Source organism: Helianthus annuus, chromosome 16 (assembly GCF_002127325.2).
Source record: "Helianthus annuus cultivar XRQ/B chromosome 16, HanXRQr2.0-SUNRISE, whole genome shotgun sequence".
NCBI lineage: Eukaryota > Viridiplantae > Streptophyta > Magnoliopsida > Asterales > Asteraceae > Helianthus > Helianthus annuus.
In genome coordinates, this window is record NC_035448.2 from 31157 (window position 1) to 48760 (window position 17604).

General features: G+C 36.8%; 1 protein-coding gene across 2 annotated transcripts; it reads right to left on the minus strand.

The window, feature by feature from the left end:
* Positions 1 to 1361: 1361 nt before the first annotated feature.
* On the minus strand, positions 1362 to 12120 carry LOC110915043 (UV radiation resistance-associated gene protein). 2 transcript variants are annotated; one of them, XM_035985941.1, is made up of 7 exons: positions 11954 to 12120; positions 10526 to 10724; positions 9951 to 10157; positions 9395 to 9575; positions 8883 to 9034; positions 7729 to 7956; positions 1362 to 1709 (listed from the first exon to the last, which is right to left on the minus strand). In XM_035985941.1, exons 2-7 carry the CDS (start codon positions 10691 to 10693, stop codon positions 1698 to 1700), a joined length of 948 nt encoding a protein of 315 aa, XP_035841834.1. In that variant the 5' UTR covers positions 10694 to 10724; positions 11954 to 12120; the 3' UTR covers positions 1362 to 1697. The 2 variants fall into 2 exon arrangements, with proteins under 2 accessions (XP_035841834.1, XP_022015359.1); XM_022159667.2 differs by having other exon boundaries at positions 1362 to 1956.
* Positions 12121 to 17604: the final 5484 nt, after the last annotated feature.

Consider the following 17604-nt stretch of genomic DNA (forward strand, 5'->3'; position numbering starts at 1 on the left):
TTTGGGTTATTTTGGGCCTCTTTAAAAAAGGAAATAAGTCATGGGCAGGGGATTTAGTCAAGATGGGTTAGGATGGGTTTTAAAATACCCATCTAAATTTTAACATGGGTCAGGATGGGTTTTTAACTATCTAACCCTAAATCATCTTTGCGTGATTCACAAGTCTTCTTTCTTTCCGGTTAGGGTTTAATCTTCTCACTCTTCCAATCCAGCCTTCTTTTCTTCTATTTCTCCGATCATTCATGACGCACACATACTATTTTTGTAAGTTTTATTATTCATTTTAACGTTTTAATCATGATTATTACCGTTTCTATTGTTCTGTATCACTGTATGTGTATGTTTTCTCTTAATTTCTGATGAATTCAGCCTGATAAAATGTAAGTGATGATAAACTGTCGCTGAATATGTGGTTTTAGTATTGGAAACCCTAGGTTTTTGTTACTGAAATTGCATTTGTTTTGATTCACTTATTGGTAAATCAAAGACATGAAGTGCTGCTTACTTAATCCTCGGGTTTGTGAATTAATTTTATGATGATGCTGTTAGGTTACCTTGCAATTATCTAAATTCGTATAGTAATTACTGTGAAATTGTGCAGCTAATCCGCTTCTGTTGTAAGTGATGATTAATAGATCTTTGTAGTCTCCCTTTAAATCGAAAGTTTGTTTCATTTTGTTCTTGATTCGAATAAATTTAGCTTCTTTTTAAATAGTTGTTGGTTTGAATAAGTTTTGTTTTTTAGTTCCGCAAGCGATAAATACATCTGTTTTATTATAAATTTAGCTTCGTTTTCTTGTTGATTCGAATAAACCATACTCTGAATCGAAAGTTTGTTTCATTTTGTTCTTGATTTGTATCTAAGAAAGTAAAATAAAGCATGGTGGATTTTTTTTTTAAATTTTTTTATTTTTTCAACTTTTTTATTTTTTTGATTTTTTTTAATTTTTTGATTTTTTTTTTGTAAACTCTTTTTTATTTTTAAAAATTTTTTGATTTTTTTTATTTATTTATATTTTTAGCTTATCATGCCAAAATCCATCTTGACAAAAACTCATCCTAACCCATTTCTTAATAAACTCATCCTAACCCATTACCCAAACCTGCCCAACCCACCCATATTGCCACCCCTACTCAAACCCCAATATAAAAAAAGAGTCTCAAATAAACAAGTAAATCCGGTATATTTGAATTTGAATCTACTACAGAATGATGACTTCACTTGAATCGATTCCAGTTTCTTTAAATAAAAATCAAACGTTTACTCTGCAAGCCTAAACACAAGCTAGCTTTCCACATTTTCATTTCAACTACATAAATAGTATAATTCGGTAAAACCAAGCACCGTGTAAGAAAACATATAGAGGAGAAATGGAAACTTTAGTTATAAATTGAGAGAGAGAGAATACTCCTCTTTCAGATTAGCCAGCAGCCCTAAACTTTCAACACCAATAAAATTCAGTCAGGAGCTGCTCCAAATCATGCGAGACAAACAACAGACTGAGTTGTGAAATATAACACCTAATCAGAACCCAACTCACCAAGACCTTGCATGCATGCATGCATTAGGCAGGCGTGACCCATGAATGACACTACAACCATTACTTGAAACCAAGAAAAGAATCTCTCTCAATCAACAGCAAACATCCCTATCATCATGTATTTGCTATTTTGAATGACAAGAAAAATTCTTCACATCAAGACATGCCCTAAATACACATACATACATACATACATACATTTTCAATAATATAAGTCAGTCTGCAGGTGCTCCATTAACGGGAAAAACAAGCACCGTGTAAAAAAACAAAAAAACATGTACAGGAAAGAAAACTTTGGTTATAAATTGATGTAATCTGGAGAGAAGATATTGTTTAGCAGCTCTTTCAGATTAGCCAGCACATGCCGTGGCCCTAAACTTTCAACACCAATAAAATTCAAGAGCTGCTCCAAATCCTAATTAAGCCCATGTCATAAACACAAACAAACAAACAACAGACCCAAAACTGTTTATCATACATACGTGGTGGAAAACAATTTATGAGGAGGAGACAATTTTACTTGATAAGGAGGGCTCCATCAAACAAACACAAGATTACCGTAGCAGCATTAGTAGTTAGGATTATTATTAATAAAAGAGAACATATTTTTAACCCAACCCCATTTGGACAAGTTACCTACTAGCCCATCTTGCCACCACTAGTGAGTAAATAAATGTATCAGACACGGAAATCTCTGGATGGGGGGCTATAACTTTCTCAACAATTGTAAACAAAACAAAACAAAACAAACCAAACCTTTACCTGCAAGAACTAGGAATTTTGAACAAATATGCCCGGTACAATGGCTTTTCCCCATCCATACATCTACATGTACATGAGTTTTTCTACAGTCACTTTTAACCTAAAGTGTCCTTTTTATTTTCATTTTTGCCACAGATTGTTAGTTTGCAAGGAAAAACCCCATTAGGATGTTCAAAAAAGTAGCTACTTTAGCTGGCTTATGATAATTACAAACCGTGCTAACAAAACAAAAAACAAAAGTACTTTCTTTTGCAATTTCGTAACACGTGGTATTTTGCGACAAATACGAAGATTTTTAAAGTCGGCAGTTGGCTTTAGACAGCTGACTTATGATCGTCATATATATATATATTATACTAAAGAGAAACCACAATATGAAAAGTTGTGGACTTAAAAGCTTTGATCTCCTCATGCATCATATAGAAGAATCATGGGTGTAAACAAAAGGAAGCTTGGAGCTCAAAAGGAGTCCAGAGCTGTTTTTTCTTTTACCTTTCGTTTTAAAATATAATGTAAATGTAAATGTAAAATAACTATAATTGGTAAATAGTCAACCAAGAAAGGGATAAGAAAAATCCATTCTATTTTGGAACTCATTTCAATCCATAAGTATGAAGTAGTAGAGGTGGCAAAACTGGGCAGCTAAGGGGTAGGTAACAAGTAGTAGTTTTTGGTACATGATGTCAGGTCAGATTGAATTTGGCCCAAAACACTTTATGTCCGCCACCATTTATAAATAGTTAGGGTCATGTAATAATATTTCACTGACAATACAATTTATGATTTACAAGGTTTTATGCCTTAAATTGCAATTGTGCCTTTCTGCCTTTTAAGCGATTTTTATTTACTTTATTATGTGATACGAGCCCGCTAAAGGTTTATACGAGGAGGAATAAAGGTCGGGTCAAAGCAAGTGAGACGGGTCAGCTTAATTCAGTGTTTGGATATTGGACTGACCCATTGGGTCAAAGCTGTGAAGAGATGGAGTGGTGGGGACCAGTTAACAAGCCCACTTTCAGGAGCAGTTAATCTCTAGAGATGTTTTAGCAGGCCATTCATTTTCATTTTACGTAGTTCATGTTTTTAATCATTTGATTTCTTTTGTACTGGAGACTTTGCCCATCTCGAATCGGGCAGCTTATTTTCAATTCAATCAAAGTGCCTGCTCTTTTTATTTAATTTGTATCATTGGTTCCATTACCGGGAAATCGTGAAGATGGTGGTAACCCGGAGTGATGGTAGCGCCACCGGTGCTCAACCGGATCCGATCGCGTCACAATTAGCAGCAATAATGGCTAAGCTGGATTCCATGGAAACAGATGTAGCCGTTTTAAAGACTCAGAATCAAACAAAAGGGAAATCAGGAGGCAGTTATGGGAAGTCAGACGATGGAGACTCTTCCTGGAACCAGAATCGGAACAGACCCTACAACAAAATCGATTTTCCCACCTTTAGTGAAGGAGATCCTCGTGGCTGGATTCTTAAGGCGGAAAAGTACTTCCGGTACTACAATATCCCTGCTGAGGAACAGGTTGACGTCGCTTCCATGCATCTGGAAGGTGATGCACTGGATTTCTACTCTTGGCTATCAACGGATCAATCAATTGAATTTTGGGAGGAGTTGGTCCAGGCTCTCCAGAAGAATTTCGGTCCGGCTGAATTCCAAAATCCAGACGAGCATTTATGTAGCATTCGACAAACTGGTACCGTGCAAGAATACCGGCAAGAATTCGCTAAACGGTCATCTCGGGTCTCGAATTGGCCTGAACACTGCCTATTGGGGGTATTTTTAAATGGCTTAAAGGAGGAACTCAAAGCTGATGTGAGAATCCAAAAACCCAGAACAGTCTACAAAGCTATGAGTATAGCTCTTGAATTTGAATCAAAAGTGAACCATATGCGACCTGGAAGATCAGCCACCTGGACACCCCAATCAAAGTCATCCCAACCTGATTCCAAACCTGTACCGCATACCTCAAATCAATCTAATATCCACTCTAAACCACCCTACAGAATTTCAGATGCAGAAAAACAATCACGGTTTTTAAGAGGGGAATGTTACAGATGTGGAGATAAATATGGCCCGGGCCATAGGTGTAAAACAGGTTCGCTCAAGATTCTTGAAGCTGATGACGAATTGGTGGATCAGCCTAAACCCGAAACAGAAAACACAAACAACACTGATGAAGAGGTAGCGGAGATCAGTTTGCATGCTATACTCGGGAAGTCGCATCCAACAACTATGAAAATCCACGGTATGTTAAATTCTACCGAAGTACTTATTCTGGTTGATGGTGGATCAACACACAATTTCATATCAGATGTTTTGGTGAATGAATTAAATTTGCCAACCCACTTGGTGTCACCGTTTGGGGTCCAAATCGGGAATGGGGATGTTATTCGGTGTAATAAAGTTTGCAGGGAGTTATCGGTGCAAGTGAATGACTTAAAAATCAGCCAAGACTTTTATCCCTTTTCTATTGGTGGAGCTGATTTAGTCCTAGGGATACAGTGGCTGGCTACGTTGAACACAGTTCAAGCAAACTGGAAAGATATGTTTATGATTTTTGAAATAGAGGGGAAGAAATATAAATTACAGGGCATAGCCACGGGACCTCAGAAATCCTCCAGCTTCCAACATTTAGCCGTTGAACCAGCAACCGAACCCGAAATACCACTTCCCCTACAACCCATTGTTTCCCAGTACTCAATCGTTTTCACCGAACCACACCAATTACCACCTTATCGTACCCAAACCCACTCAATCACTTTACTACCAAATTCAACCCCACCAAACATACGCCCATATCGTTACCCCTTTTCACAGAAAACTGAAATCGAAAAACAAGTCGCGCAACTGTTACAGGCTGGATTTATCAAACCTAGCACCAGTCCTTTTTCAAGCCCAGTTCTGTTGGTTAAAAAGAAGGATAATTCCTGGAGGATGTGTGTCGACTACCGAGCCCTCAATAAGATAACGGTAGCTGACAAGTATCCTATCCCTAATATTGATGAATTATTGGATGAACTCTATGGGGCTAAGGTTTTTTCTAAATTAGATCTGCGTTCGGGGTATTATCAGATCAGAGTACATGACCAAGACATTCCGAAAACTGCATTTCGAACCCATTCCGGTCACTATGAATTTAAGGTCATGCCGTTCGGACTAACCAATGCTCCATCTACTTTTCAAGCTGTCATGAACGACTTATTCCGCCCTTTTTTACGACTTATTCCGCCCTTTAGCAAAGGTTTTTCTCCAGCCAACCGTTTTAAATCAGCCTATGACCGGGAGTTACTTGCTTTGGTTTTGGCAGTGCAGAAATGGAATCACTACTTACTTGGTCGCCACTTCCTTATCCGCACTGATCATTATACCCTAAAGTTTTTATTGGAGCAACGTATCACCACAACTGAGCAACAACGGTTAATCCTAAAACTCATGCCTTATGACTTCACAATTAGTCATAAAGCAGGTAAGGAGAACCGAGGGGCTGATGCCCTTTCACGCCGTCCACATTCCAGTGAGTTGTTGGCTCTCACTGTCCCTTATTGCGTGGAACTTGCTGAGGTGAAGGCTGGGCTGTCTTCCGATTCTTATACACACGATTTGCTGCAGCAGTTGGTCACCGATCCTTCTGCTATCCCGGATTTTTCGTTGGTCAATAACCTCCTTTTCTATAAGGGCAGATTGGTAATCCCGAACATCCCTACTCTTAAACTTAAATTGTTACAAGAAGCACATGATACTCCGATGGGTGGTCACGGTGGGTTTTTAAAAACCATGAAACGCCTCTCCACTCAATATTTTTGGCCACATATGAAGCAAGAGGTTCGCCTGTATGTTCAGCAATGTTTAGTATGCCAGCAACAAAAGTATCAAACTGTAGCTCCTGCGGGCCTACTACAACCCTTGCCTATTCCCACTCAAATCTGGGAGGACCTTTCTATGGATTTTATTGTGGGATTACCTGTTTCGAATAGGATTGATACTATTCTGGTGGTGGTGGATCGATTAAGCAAGTACGCCCATTTTATCGGTTTGTCACACCCGTTTACTGCTAAAGGGGTGGCGTCAATTTTTTGTAAAGAGGTAGTGCGTTTACATGGATTCCCGAGGTCAATTGTTTCTGATAGAGATGTGGTTTTTATTAGCAACTTCTGGCAAGAGCTGTTTCGGCTAACTCAGACTAAGCTACAGCTAAGTACCAGTTACCACCCGCAGACTGATGGTCAAACGGAGGTGCTGAATAGGTGTCTTGAGGCCTATTTACGTTGTTTTGCTCACGAGCAGCCAACCAAGTGGAGCACTTATTTAGCTTGGGCAGAATACTCCTATAATACTGGTTATCATACATCAGCAGGTATGACACCCTTTAGGGTGGTTTATGGCAGGGAACCTCCTTCTCTCTTGCCTTATGTCATGGGGGAAACAAAAAACGCAGACCTGGAACACCAATTACTTGATCGTGATGATATGCTGAAGCTCCTTCGCAGCAACCTCCAAAAGGCCCAAGATCGTATGAGAAATCAAGCCAACACTAAGCGCAGGGATCAAACTTACAATGTCGGTGACTATGTTTTCTTGAAAATTCAGCCTTACAGGCAGAAGAGTCTGGCCAAACGTCGATTCGAGAAATTATCTCCCAGATTCTTTGGTCCTTACCGTGTTAAACGTATCATTGGACCCGTTGCATACGAATTGGAATTACCTTCCGATGCACGGATTCATCCCGTGTTTCATGTTTCAATGCTTAAACCAGCTCACGGTGCTTCCTTTTCTGATTCATGCCCTCCACTGCCCATTACGAAGGACTGGGAGATTCACTTACAACCTGCTGATGTTATTGCTCAACGTTGGGTCTATGAAGCAGGTCAAAGGGTCTTAGAATTGCTCATCTCTTGGTGTAATCGTCCTGTAGAAGAAGCCACTTGGGAATCCTATGAGTTGTTCACTAATCAATTTCCAGATTTTCGCCTTGAGGACAAGGCGTTTTACGGGGAGGGAAGTAATGATACGAGCCCGCTAAAGGTTTATACGAGGAGGAATAAAGGTCGGGTCAAAGCAAGTGAGACGGGTCAGCTTAATTCAGTGTTTGGATATTGGACTGACCCATTGGGTCAAAGCTGTGAAGAGATGGAGTGGTGGGGAGCAGTTAACAAGCCCACTTTCAGGAGCAGTTAATCTCTAGAGATGTTTTAGCAGGCCATTCATTTTCATTTTACGTAGTTCATGTTTTTAATCATTTGATTTCTTTTGTACTGGAGACTTTGCCCATCTCGAATCGGGCAGCTTATTTTCAATTCAATCAAAGTGCCTGCTCTTTTTATTTAATTTGTATCATTATGCCTGGCCCATTCATAAGTAAATGGATCAAAAATGTCACCTCTATGTTTGTGCTCGAGAGTAGACATACATACATACCTTATTTAGTAGAAAAACGGCATAAGCTGATCTTGTTGTGTCTTGTCCTTCCAAGAACAGGGGAAATTCCATTGGCTTTGAGCTCAAGGAAGGTAATGAGATTGATGTAAAATCAGATGATGTGGGCTCCACTGAGGGAGCATAATCACATATATATGTACGAGAACCTCCTAATCGTAACGGGTAGCGCAAAGGAGTTTCTAAATAAAAAGCGATTAATGAAACAGCCTACAAAACACATGAACTTAAGCTCATTTAGATTAAAGCAATCTCTGATTTCAATTCTTGCTAGTTCACTTGTAGTTAGGCATGCAAACGTAATGCGATAATTCTCACTATTTTGTCGAGAAAAATGTCTCTTCTGTACTTTCATACCTTTAGCATTGTATGTAAATAACCTTTTAAAGTAGGTAAAACTGGTGATGTGGTGCAACCATCACCATGTTAGCAAAAAATTGTCGCCATGGAACCACTTTAACTGCCATAACAAAGTACTTGCATACATAGTTGTTAATGGCGAATAGCGACAAAGAGCGATAAGGTACCTATATGCTACATAGCGAGTAGCGAAAAAATAGCGGGCGTTATTTTATAAATAGCGATACACTAGCAAAAAAAAATTTAAAAATTTTATACGTCATCATATCTAAATACCCTGGTATATATGCTATTTTACATGTATATTTAACAAAAACCGAAAATCCAGCTAATTTATAGCTATGTTTAATTGCTAGTTATATTTAAACAAAAAACAAAAAAAAATGAGTCGCTATTCTCGCTATCAATCGCTACAACTCTAATAGCGACACTAGAGACCTATACGCTACGTAGCGCGCTATAGCGATCGCTATTGACAACTATGCTTGCATACAATGGGAAAAAAACAACACTCTCTTGCCATTGTATGCAACCTCTTATAAAAGGACAACGTTTTAACCAGCTATAAAAGGTTACTTGCATACAATAATAAAAAAGCTAGAAGTATGTTAACAGAGAATGGAAAAAATGCAATTGTTTTTTTACCAGTACTCATTTCTATCAGGTAAAAGATACACCACACTAGTAAAAGGTCGAACGTACAATGACAAAAACATGTTTTGATGTAATTTGAAAACAAGAAAAAATGGTATGTGGAGGTTAAGAAACATACATACATGTGCAACATAACCAAGAGCAGTTGCTGAGCTCTGGACTTCCTTCTTATCAGTGAAAAAACTCATTTTCTTAAAAGGGAGTACAGTCAGATGAAGACCTGATATAGTCAGAGATCCTGAGGCATCAAGTGCTTTCACTCCAGAAGGATTCCCTGCATGTAGAAATTTACTCAATATGTACAGAGAGCAAGCATTCAGACAGTAAACCATCAATTGTGAGAAGAAACTTAGAGCTTAATTTTACCATTAAACACAAAAATAAAATCGAGAGGGCTTTTATCACAAACAATGGGGAAAAAGAAGGGCCTACATTTATTTAAAAAACACTGCACACACATATACATATACATATGCATGTAGATTTCAGATGCGTCACAGTCAGCAAACAATTAACACCAAATATAATAAAAAGGTGAATGAATCACCCCTTAAAAAAGATATTAACTTTGATTTTTTTTTCTCCAAGAAAAATATGAATACCTTAGGCAGGCCTAACTAATGAAAAGAATTACCTGATTTACTGTTGTTGGAATATGAATCAAGTTCTTGGTCGAATGTATGTCCAGTGGCAACTTTCACAGGATAGAGTAATGAAATTTGGAACACCAAGAATTGCTGTCTCATCCTCAGCAACTTCTGCACATTCTTTAAATGACCATACCCTCTTTCTCCAGCCAAAGAATTATTTTCTTCCTACAAAGTTAAAGGGAAATCCAGCAGAAATATAATAATTTCTAAAGGACAAGCCGTTTTATAACGGGAAGTTTGGGATTGCTCATTAGTCATTAAAACTGCTTATAGTGTTATGTTGGTTGAAGCCAAGCCGATTATGATTATCTAAGGGTGAAAGAATTATTTTTACTTTTTAGGGTTGCTTATTCAAACTGATTATCGGATTCTAACTATTATTTATACCTCTATTAACTCCATAATTAAACAGAATTTTCATACAAATAAATATCTGATTATTGCTTTGTGTAACAGTAGAAGCAAATCCAAACAAAGGCTCATTCATATATTGCGTCTACTAAGCATAAGCAGTTCTCTATGCAATAAAGGCTTAATTACCTGCAAGCTCCTACTAGCAACAGAAAGAGAAGTTCCGGCCATAAGCAGAGATCTAATCTGGGAGTTTAGTTCATCCTCCTGCTTTTTAGCCTTTTCTTGTACGACTTTTAAATTCATTGACGTGTTTCCCATTACCAGTTTCCGTGCTTCCAATTTTTCACGCATCTCATCTAGTTGATTAGACCAACTTAATGACTCTGCTTCAAACTGTCACATAAATCAATGAATCTTCATTTTATATGCAAAATCTAAAGGACAGTAGATGTGATACAATATAAATATATTAATTAATTAAACTAATAAAAATACATCATTGGGCTGGCAAAAGAGGCCTTAACAGGTAATTACCGTGAATACAACTACTTTACAATTGTATGTTTTATAATGTAGCAAGAAGGAGCCTAATTTTAATTATTTATTATCTTTAGAAAGGAAAAAATTACAGAAACAGGTCATTTCATGGTAAATTCAACTATGTCCCAAAAAATAAAGAAGAGTTGTAGGTTTTCAAAATTCAACTAGACAAATTACACAACATCCGAAGCAATAATTAAAGTTTAAGCTAAACCAGGTACCTGTAAATAGTCGTTAAGTTTCTCTTGCATCAAAGACTTGTTATAATTGGCTTCATTAACCGCAGACGACAAACTGGAAAGGCGAGCAACCTCATGCTGATAATCCTCCCAATTCACAACCTTCTCGTGACTCTGTTGTTCTTCTACAACCTTCTTCTTTGATTCCATAACCAGAGCCGGCTCAACGTATTTGGAGGCCCTAAGCGAACCAAAAAAGTTGGGGCCCTTTCAGAAAAATATAAACTCTCATCCTTTACCCGGGCTTGGGACTAGACCTGGCAAACGGGTCGGGTTGGGTCGGGTCAATCAAAAAAAAGGTTGTTTTGGTTCGGGTCGAAACGGGTTCGGGTCGGAACGGGTTCCGGTCAGAACGGGTTCGGGTCGGTCGGGTTGGTTTAAAAAATGTTTTTTTAAAGAGATTGTACATCAATGGGCAATTTTGTCGGGGTTGAAATGGGTCCGGGTTGAGTACGGGTCAATACTTTTTGACACCTAATCATTACAGTATCGCAATTGCACAAACATTACAATATGAAAATACGCAATTAAAGATCAAAACAACAAACAAGAAAACAAAAAGAGAAAGACCGACCTCATAGAAGTACGCCAGCTCTATTAAAAGGCCTACAAACTTTACAAATTCCCATAAACCTTTGCTAACTCAAAACTATAACAAACATATTCTCAGGTCTGCCAAAATAAAACCAATCCCAAACTGAACAGTACTTCCCATAATAAACTATTGGACTTTTGACCCCATCTTCCAAATTGCATCAATCAATAACAATCCACCAAGTTTTACAAATCAGCAAATTTTCAACAAAATTATTACACCTGCTTTGATCACATTTGACCATCAAAGTTATCTGATGCAATACTAGAATACAGATGCACATAAAACAACTTCAGTCTTCAGATGCATCCAAATATCATACTTATAATTTACTTGACCTCTAATACAATCAAGTTTGGATTTTTTTTTTTTTTTTTTCTGAGAAAAACATAACATGGACCATGACTATGATAATCTGAATTTAAATGCCACTTTAATCAGGTTTTTTTTTATTTTTTTGTTATTAAAGTAATATGAAACTTTTGAAAGCTCTCTATCTTTGGTTTTGGTCAGTAGAAAGTAAAAACATGAACCCTAAAAAGTAAAGAAAACTAGTGTTTTAATGGGCCAGACCTTGAATCTTTTTGAGGAAGATAATCTCATAATCATCCTTCAATGTGAAACCTTAATTAATTCATTAATCCATTTTCAAATTTTTAAATTTTTCCTAAATTCTATACCTAGTTGTTGCAATTGCAGACCTGCCACTTAATTACAAATCCAAAAGTTTATCAATATACCAACATTTAGCAGTTTCAACAACTTCATAACATCAATGTTTCAAAACGAATCTTTAAATAGACCAAAAAGTTTACCTCTAGGGTTAGGGTTAGGTACGAGAACAATGTAGAAGACGATTATGGATGGTTTCAGAACAAATCGATGATCAATTTAGTCAGTCTCAGACGCGATTTCTTCATCAAGGATTTCAGATTTTTAGTCTTCAAATCTTCACAGTTCATCACCCGTTCTGTTTTATGTTAAACCCAATTTCACCCATTTTGTTTTTTATCTTGACCCGTAAAACCCTTTTAATATTTTTAGTTTTGCCCAATTTAACCCATCCAAAATAACACTAAACCCAAATCAACCCACGATTTTTTTATTAATTTGGGTGGCCCTAGGCCTAGAGTCGGAAGCCCATTGGGCCGGCCCTATCCATAACAAACTGAAGCAATCGATGAGATCTGAAAATCGATCAAGTGTTGTAGAATCCACCTCACCATCGTCTTCAACAAGTAACGAGAGATTTTAGGGTTTACATCACATTGTGGATATGTCGTTGGTTAAATTTAGGGTTTGTGGATTTTGGATGCGTACAAGTATGAATTGGTACTGCTAGGGTTGATTGATGTGAATTCAGTTTAGTTTGATCAATCGATCGATCGATACATGATGATTTGGGGAATTGGGTTGGTGATTGGTTATTACAATTATAAAGCACCCCCCCCCCCCCCGAACACTGAAGTTGCGGCATGCTAATGCGAAAAAATTAAACCGAAACGTAAAACATATAAAAAAATAACTAAGTCGATCTAGGGCCCGCGCGTTACGATGAAACTATCAAACAGGAAAAAATAGATGACATAAAAACGTTTAATCACACACACACGTTGTATCGTGTTAACTAGCAAAATTTATAACGGAACGTAAAACAAAAATATTGCGAAAAATGAAAAATATAGAGGACTAAAGTTGAAAACAAAAAAATTGTGAGGTTAAATTGCAAAAAATAAAAAGTTTTGGGGTTAAAAGTAAGAAAATCAAATAGTTTTGATTTATAAGTAAAAATGAAAATTTTTGGGTTAAAAGTAAAAAAAAAATCAAACAGTTTTGGGTTAAAAGTAAATAATCAAATAATTTTGGGTTAAAAGTAAATAATCATTTTTTTTAAACTCCCAAAACAAAACATAAGGTACAACACATCTTTGCCTAAAAAATATTGCAAATTATAATACTAGGTAATTATAAATTATATAACAACAAGCTTCGACTAAAAAATGGAAAATAATAACTAAGTCAATGTAGGACCCGTACGTTATGACGAACCCATCAAACAAGGAAAAACAGACGAGTAAAAATGTTGAACCACACACGGACGTTGCGTCGTATTAACTCACAAAACTTAGAATAAAAACAAAATGTAAAAACATTGAACCACACACGCATGTTGCGTCATTTTAGCTATCAAGATTTAGAACGAAGCGTAAAATGATAAATTTGCGAAGGATGAAAAATATAGGGGACCAAAGTTGAAATTAAAAAAAATCATGAGGTTAAATTGCAAAATATGAAAAGTTTTGGATTAAAAGTAAAAAATTCAAATTGTTTTGGCTTAAATGTATTTTATCAAATACTTTTGAGTAAATTGCCAAAACCATCTTGAAGTTTGGGCCTATTTGTCAGTTTCATCCAAAATAATTTTTTTATACCATTTTACCCTTCACTTTTAATTTTTTTACAATTTTCATCAAAACCTCTAATCAGGTTAAAAAGTGTCGTTTAATCAGCGATGACTTTGGCAATTTATGTTTTTTTGTTTGCCTTTTCACATAGATATATTTAAAACAAAAATAAAAATTATTTACTTCTCTTTACTCTCTCAATCATCTTCCTCTCTCTACTCTGTCTCTTCTTGAAACAACATCTACTCCTCACTAAGAAGAAACATTGATTCTTGTAAGTAGTATGCATTTAGGTTTAAAATGATTGGAATTTGGTTGTCAAGGAATTGTTTCTGTTTGGGTTGAATGTGTTCATGAAGTATATAAATGGTGGTTGTGGTAGTGCTTGCCGGAGGTTGGTATGGGTGTCGGAATGGTAATGGGGTTTGATTTGATGGTAGTGGTGGTGGAATTGAGAGAGAGAGAGAGAGAGAGATTGGGGTTGTTTATTTATTTAAATATATTTAAGGGTAAATTACACATCCTTTATGTTTGTATCAAATTGCAATAGATAACTTTTAACTTCAATAATTACAGTCACAATCCTTTATTTGAAAAACCCATTACACCCTACGTCCTTTAGCACTAACTAGATTAAAATTTTTTATTAGAGTTAACTGCCATTTCGTCCCTGTGGTTTGGTCACTTTGGCCATTTCAGTCCATTTTTCAAAAATGCGCCATTTTCCTCCCCGACGTTCTAGAAAGGTGCCATTTCAGTCCAAAAATCATAACCCAGTTAAGTCGGTTTGTAAATAAGGACTGATTCTGTAAATTTGTAACATAAAGGACCATTTAAGTAAAATGTATAAATATTAATATAATTATAAAATATAATATATATATATATATATATAATGTATACATATATATATATACAGATCAGACGAGAGAGGGAGAGGGTGAACCGGAGCCGGAACCGGAGCTTCGGTGGTCACCACCGCCGCCGCCGGAACCACCACCATCAACGTCATCATCATCATCATCTGTTATCATCATCATCGATCATCATCGACCTTCATCATCATCATCACGATCTTCATCATCATCATCAGACCTGCATTCTCACCTTACCTGCATACTCACCACCGCCGCCGCCGCCTGCAACTCACCGGACCTTCATCATCAGACCTTCATCATCGACCTTCATCATTGACCTTCATCATCATCATCGCGATCTTCATCATCATCATCAGACCTTCATCACCACTGTCGCCGCCTGCAACTCACCGGAAAAACGGCACCCCCACCGTCGCCGGTTCTCTCTCCCACCTCTCTCTCTCTCTCTCTCTCTCTCGTCGTTATCTCTCTCTCTCTCCGACTTTCTCCCTCTCTCGTCTGATGACGATGATGACGTTGATGGTGGTGGTTCCGGCGGCGGCGGTGGTGACCACCGGAGCTCCGGTTCACCCTCTCCCTCTCTCGTCTGATCTGTATATATATATATGTATACATTATATATATATATATATATATATATATATATATATAGAGTGGGGATCCTACGGAAAGTGTGTTTTTCCTAAAAAGTGTAAAAAGTCATAAAACACAATAATTTCAGGCATAAAACACACTTAAAACTCACAAATAATAGAATGAATATTACTAAAACACCATATTCAAACTCTAATAGTCCATAAAAACTTCAAACACACCATCGTAGAACAATGAATATAAAACACACAATGCTAAACAACATAAAACACAATAATATTTGTCATTCCACAATCAGAGCCTTAACATCTAAAACACAACACAAAACCTACCTACATGATGTTTTAGTAATCTTCATCATATTATTTGTGGGTTTTGGTGTGTTTTATGGTTGACATTATGGTGTTTTATGACTTTTTACACTTTTTAGGAAATTTGGACTTTCTGACCAACTCCTATCCTATATATATATATATATATATATATATATATATATATATATATATATATATATATATATATATATATATTATATTTTATAATTAAATTAATATTTATACATTTTACTAAAATGGTCCTTTATGTTACAAATTTACACAATCAGTCCTTATTAACAAACCGACTTAACTGGGTTATGATTTTTGGACTGAAATGGCACCTTTCCAGAACGTCGGGGAGGAAAATGGCGCATTTTTTAAAAATGGACTGAAATGGCCAAAGTGACCAAACCATAGGGACGAAAATGGCAGTTAACTCTTTTGATTAAGTGTGACATGTGACTTGCACATGAGGGTACATTGGTAATTTTACTTGTCTATTTATTTAAAGACTTTCTTTCTCTCCCCCAAACTACTCTTTTTCTCTCTCTAAGAGTTAAATGCTTGGTTGGTCCCTATGGTTTGCAAAAATTGCATACTTGGTCCTAGTGGTTTAGTAATTACACGTGTGGTCCTAAAATTTGTCAAAAATGAACTCAGTTGGTCCCCTGACCTAAACTCTGTTAAATTTCTCTGTTAACTATGTGTAAAATGACTATATTACCCATGAACAATTAAAAGAAATAAAGAAAATATATAAAGACTCATCTTCTTCAACCTCTAACACCACCACCTCCTCCACCTTCACAACCCACCACAACCTGCAACTACCTCCACCATCACTGTTTTCTTCTGCCTTCTTTTTTCAATCCACTATATATAGCTTGTTATAAACTCTAACCCTCATTTCATTTCTCAAACAATAGAACCCGCCACCACACCCACCTCTGCCCTCTCTCTTCTCCGGTCACTGGAACCCGTAATTCCGGCGAGGATTCTCCGGCCACGCACACCCCTCCTGTACGTAACACCCGTATCTCTCTGCCCTCTCGTTTCCTTGACCGGCGACTAGAGCCGGACTCCGGCGGCTATGACAGCCGGTGTCGGTTGTAAACCCGACGAAATATGCACACCACACACCCCAGCCCCTCTATTAACCTGATTGAACGGCCGGCCACCACCGGATGGTGGTAGCGTACGGCGACAAGAAGAAGCAGATCGGAGAGACGGTGAGAAACAGAGAGAAAGAAAGGGGGAGCTGGCGGCAGCTGGTAGGTAGAAGAAGAAGATCGGAGAGATGGTGGAGGTAGTTGTAGGTTGTGGTGGGTTGTGAAGGTGGAGAGGTTGAAGAAGATAGTCTTCTTTATATATTTTCGTTATTTCTTAAATTTTGTTCGATTTACAAATCTGGGTTCGATTTGGGTGCGATTTACAATCTGGGTTCGATTATGAAATATGGGGACTTGGGTTTGATTTAAATTTTGTTAACTAGGGTTCTTGTAACATTTCATTTGTTTTTACTTATATTTGTTGATCAAATAATTTTCATTGATTGGAATCTGGAAACTTCTATGCTCAAGCTTATTAGTGGTGGTTGCAGGTGGTGGGTTGGTGGTGGTGGGTGTATGACTGAGACAGAGAGATGGGGTGATTTGAAGAGGGTTAACACACATATATGGATTATTGTTTTGTTATTATTTTTTTAATAAATAGGTTAAAAGACGATTATACCCTCATGTGTGATTCAACCATGAAAAGTAACCAAGTTAGGATTAAAGGATCTAAGGTGTAATAGGTTTTGCAACTAAAAGATTGTGACTGCAATTATTGAAGTTAAAGGTTATCCGTTGCAATCTGATGCTATGTAGTTATAGCGCTCCAAAATCAAATAGCGGACAAGGTCCGCTATATGATATACAGGTTATAGCGGTAATTTTTATATCATGCATATTTTATGTATTTATATGTATATAAATATATATATTGAAAAATATTATTAATATTAATAATAATATCAAAATTTATAGTAATATCATATTATCATGCAAAATATTAGTAGTAATATCAAAATCCAAAACATTAACTAGGGAAGTACAACGATTTAGAGATTTAGGTTTAATTTTGTTGAATGATGAACTGATGAAGAACCAACGAATGAAGAGTTTTGGTCTCGATTTAGGTTTAATTTTGGGTTTAGGCCTTCACTTTTGGGTTTATTTATAAACAAAAAGTTAATTAATGTGGGCTTTACCTTACTTTTGGGCTGAAGTAA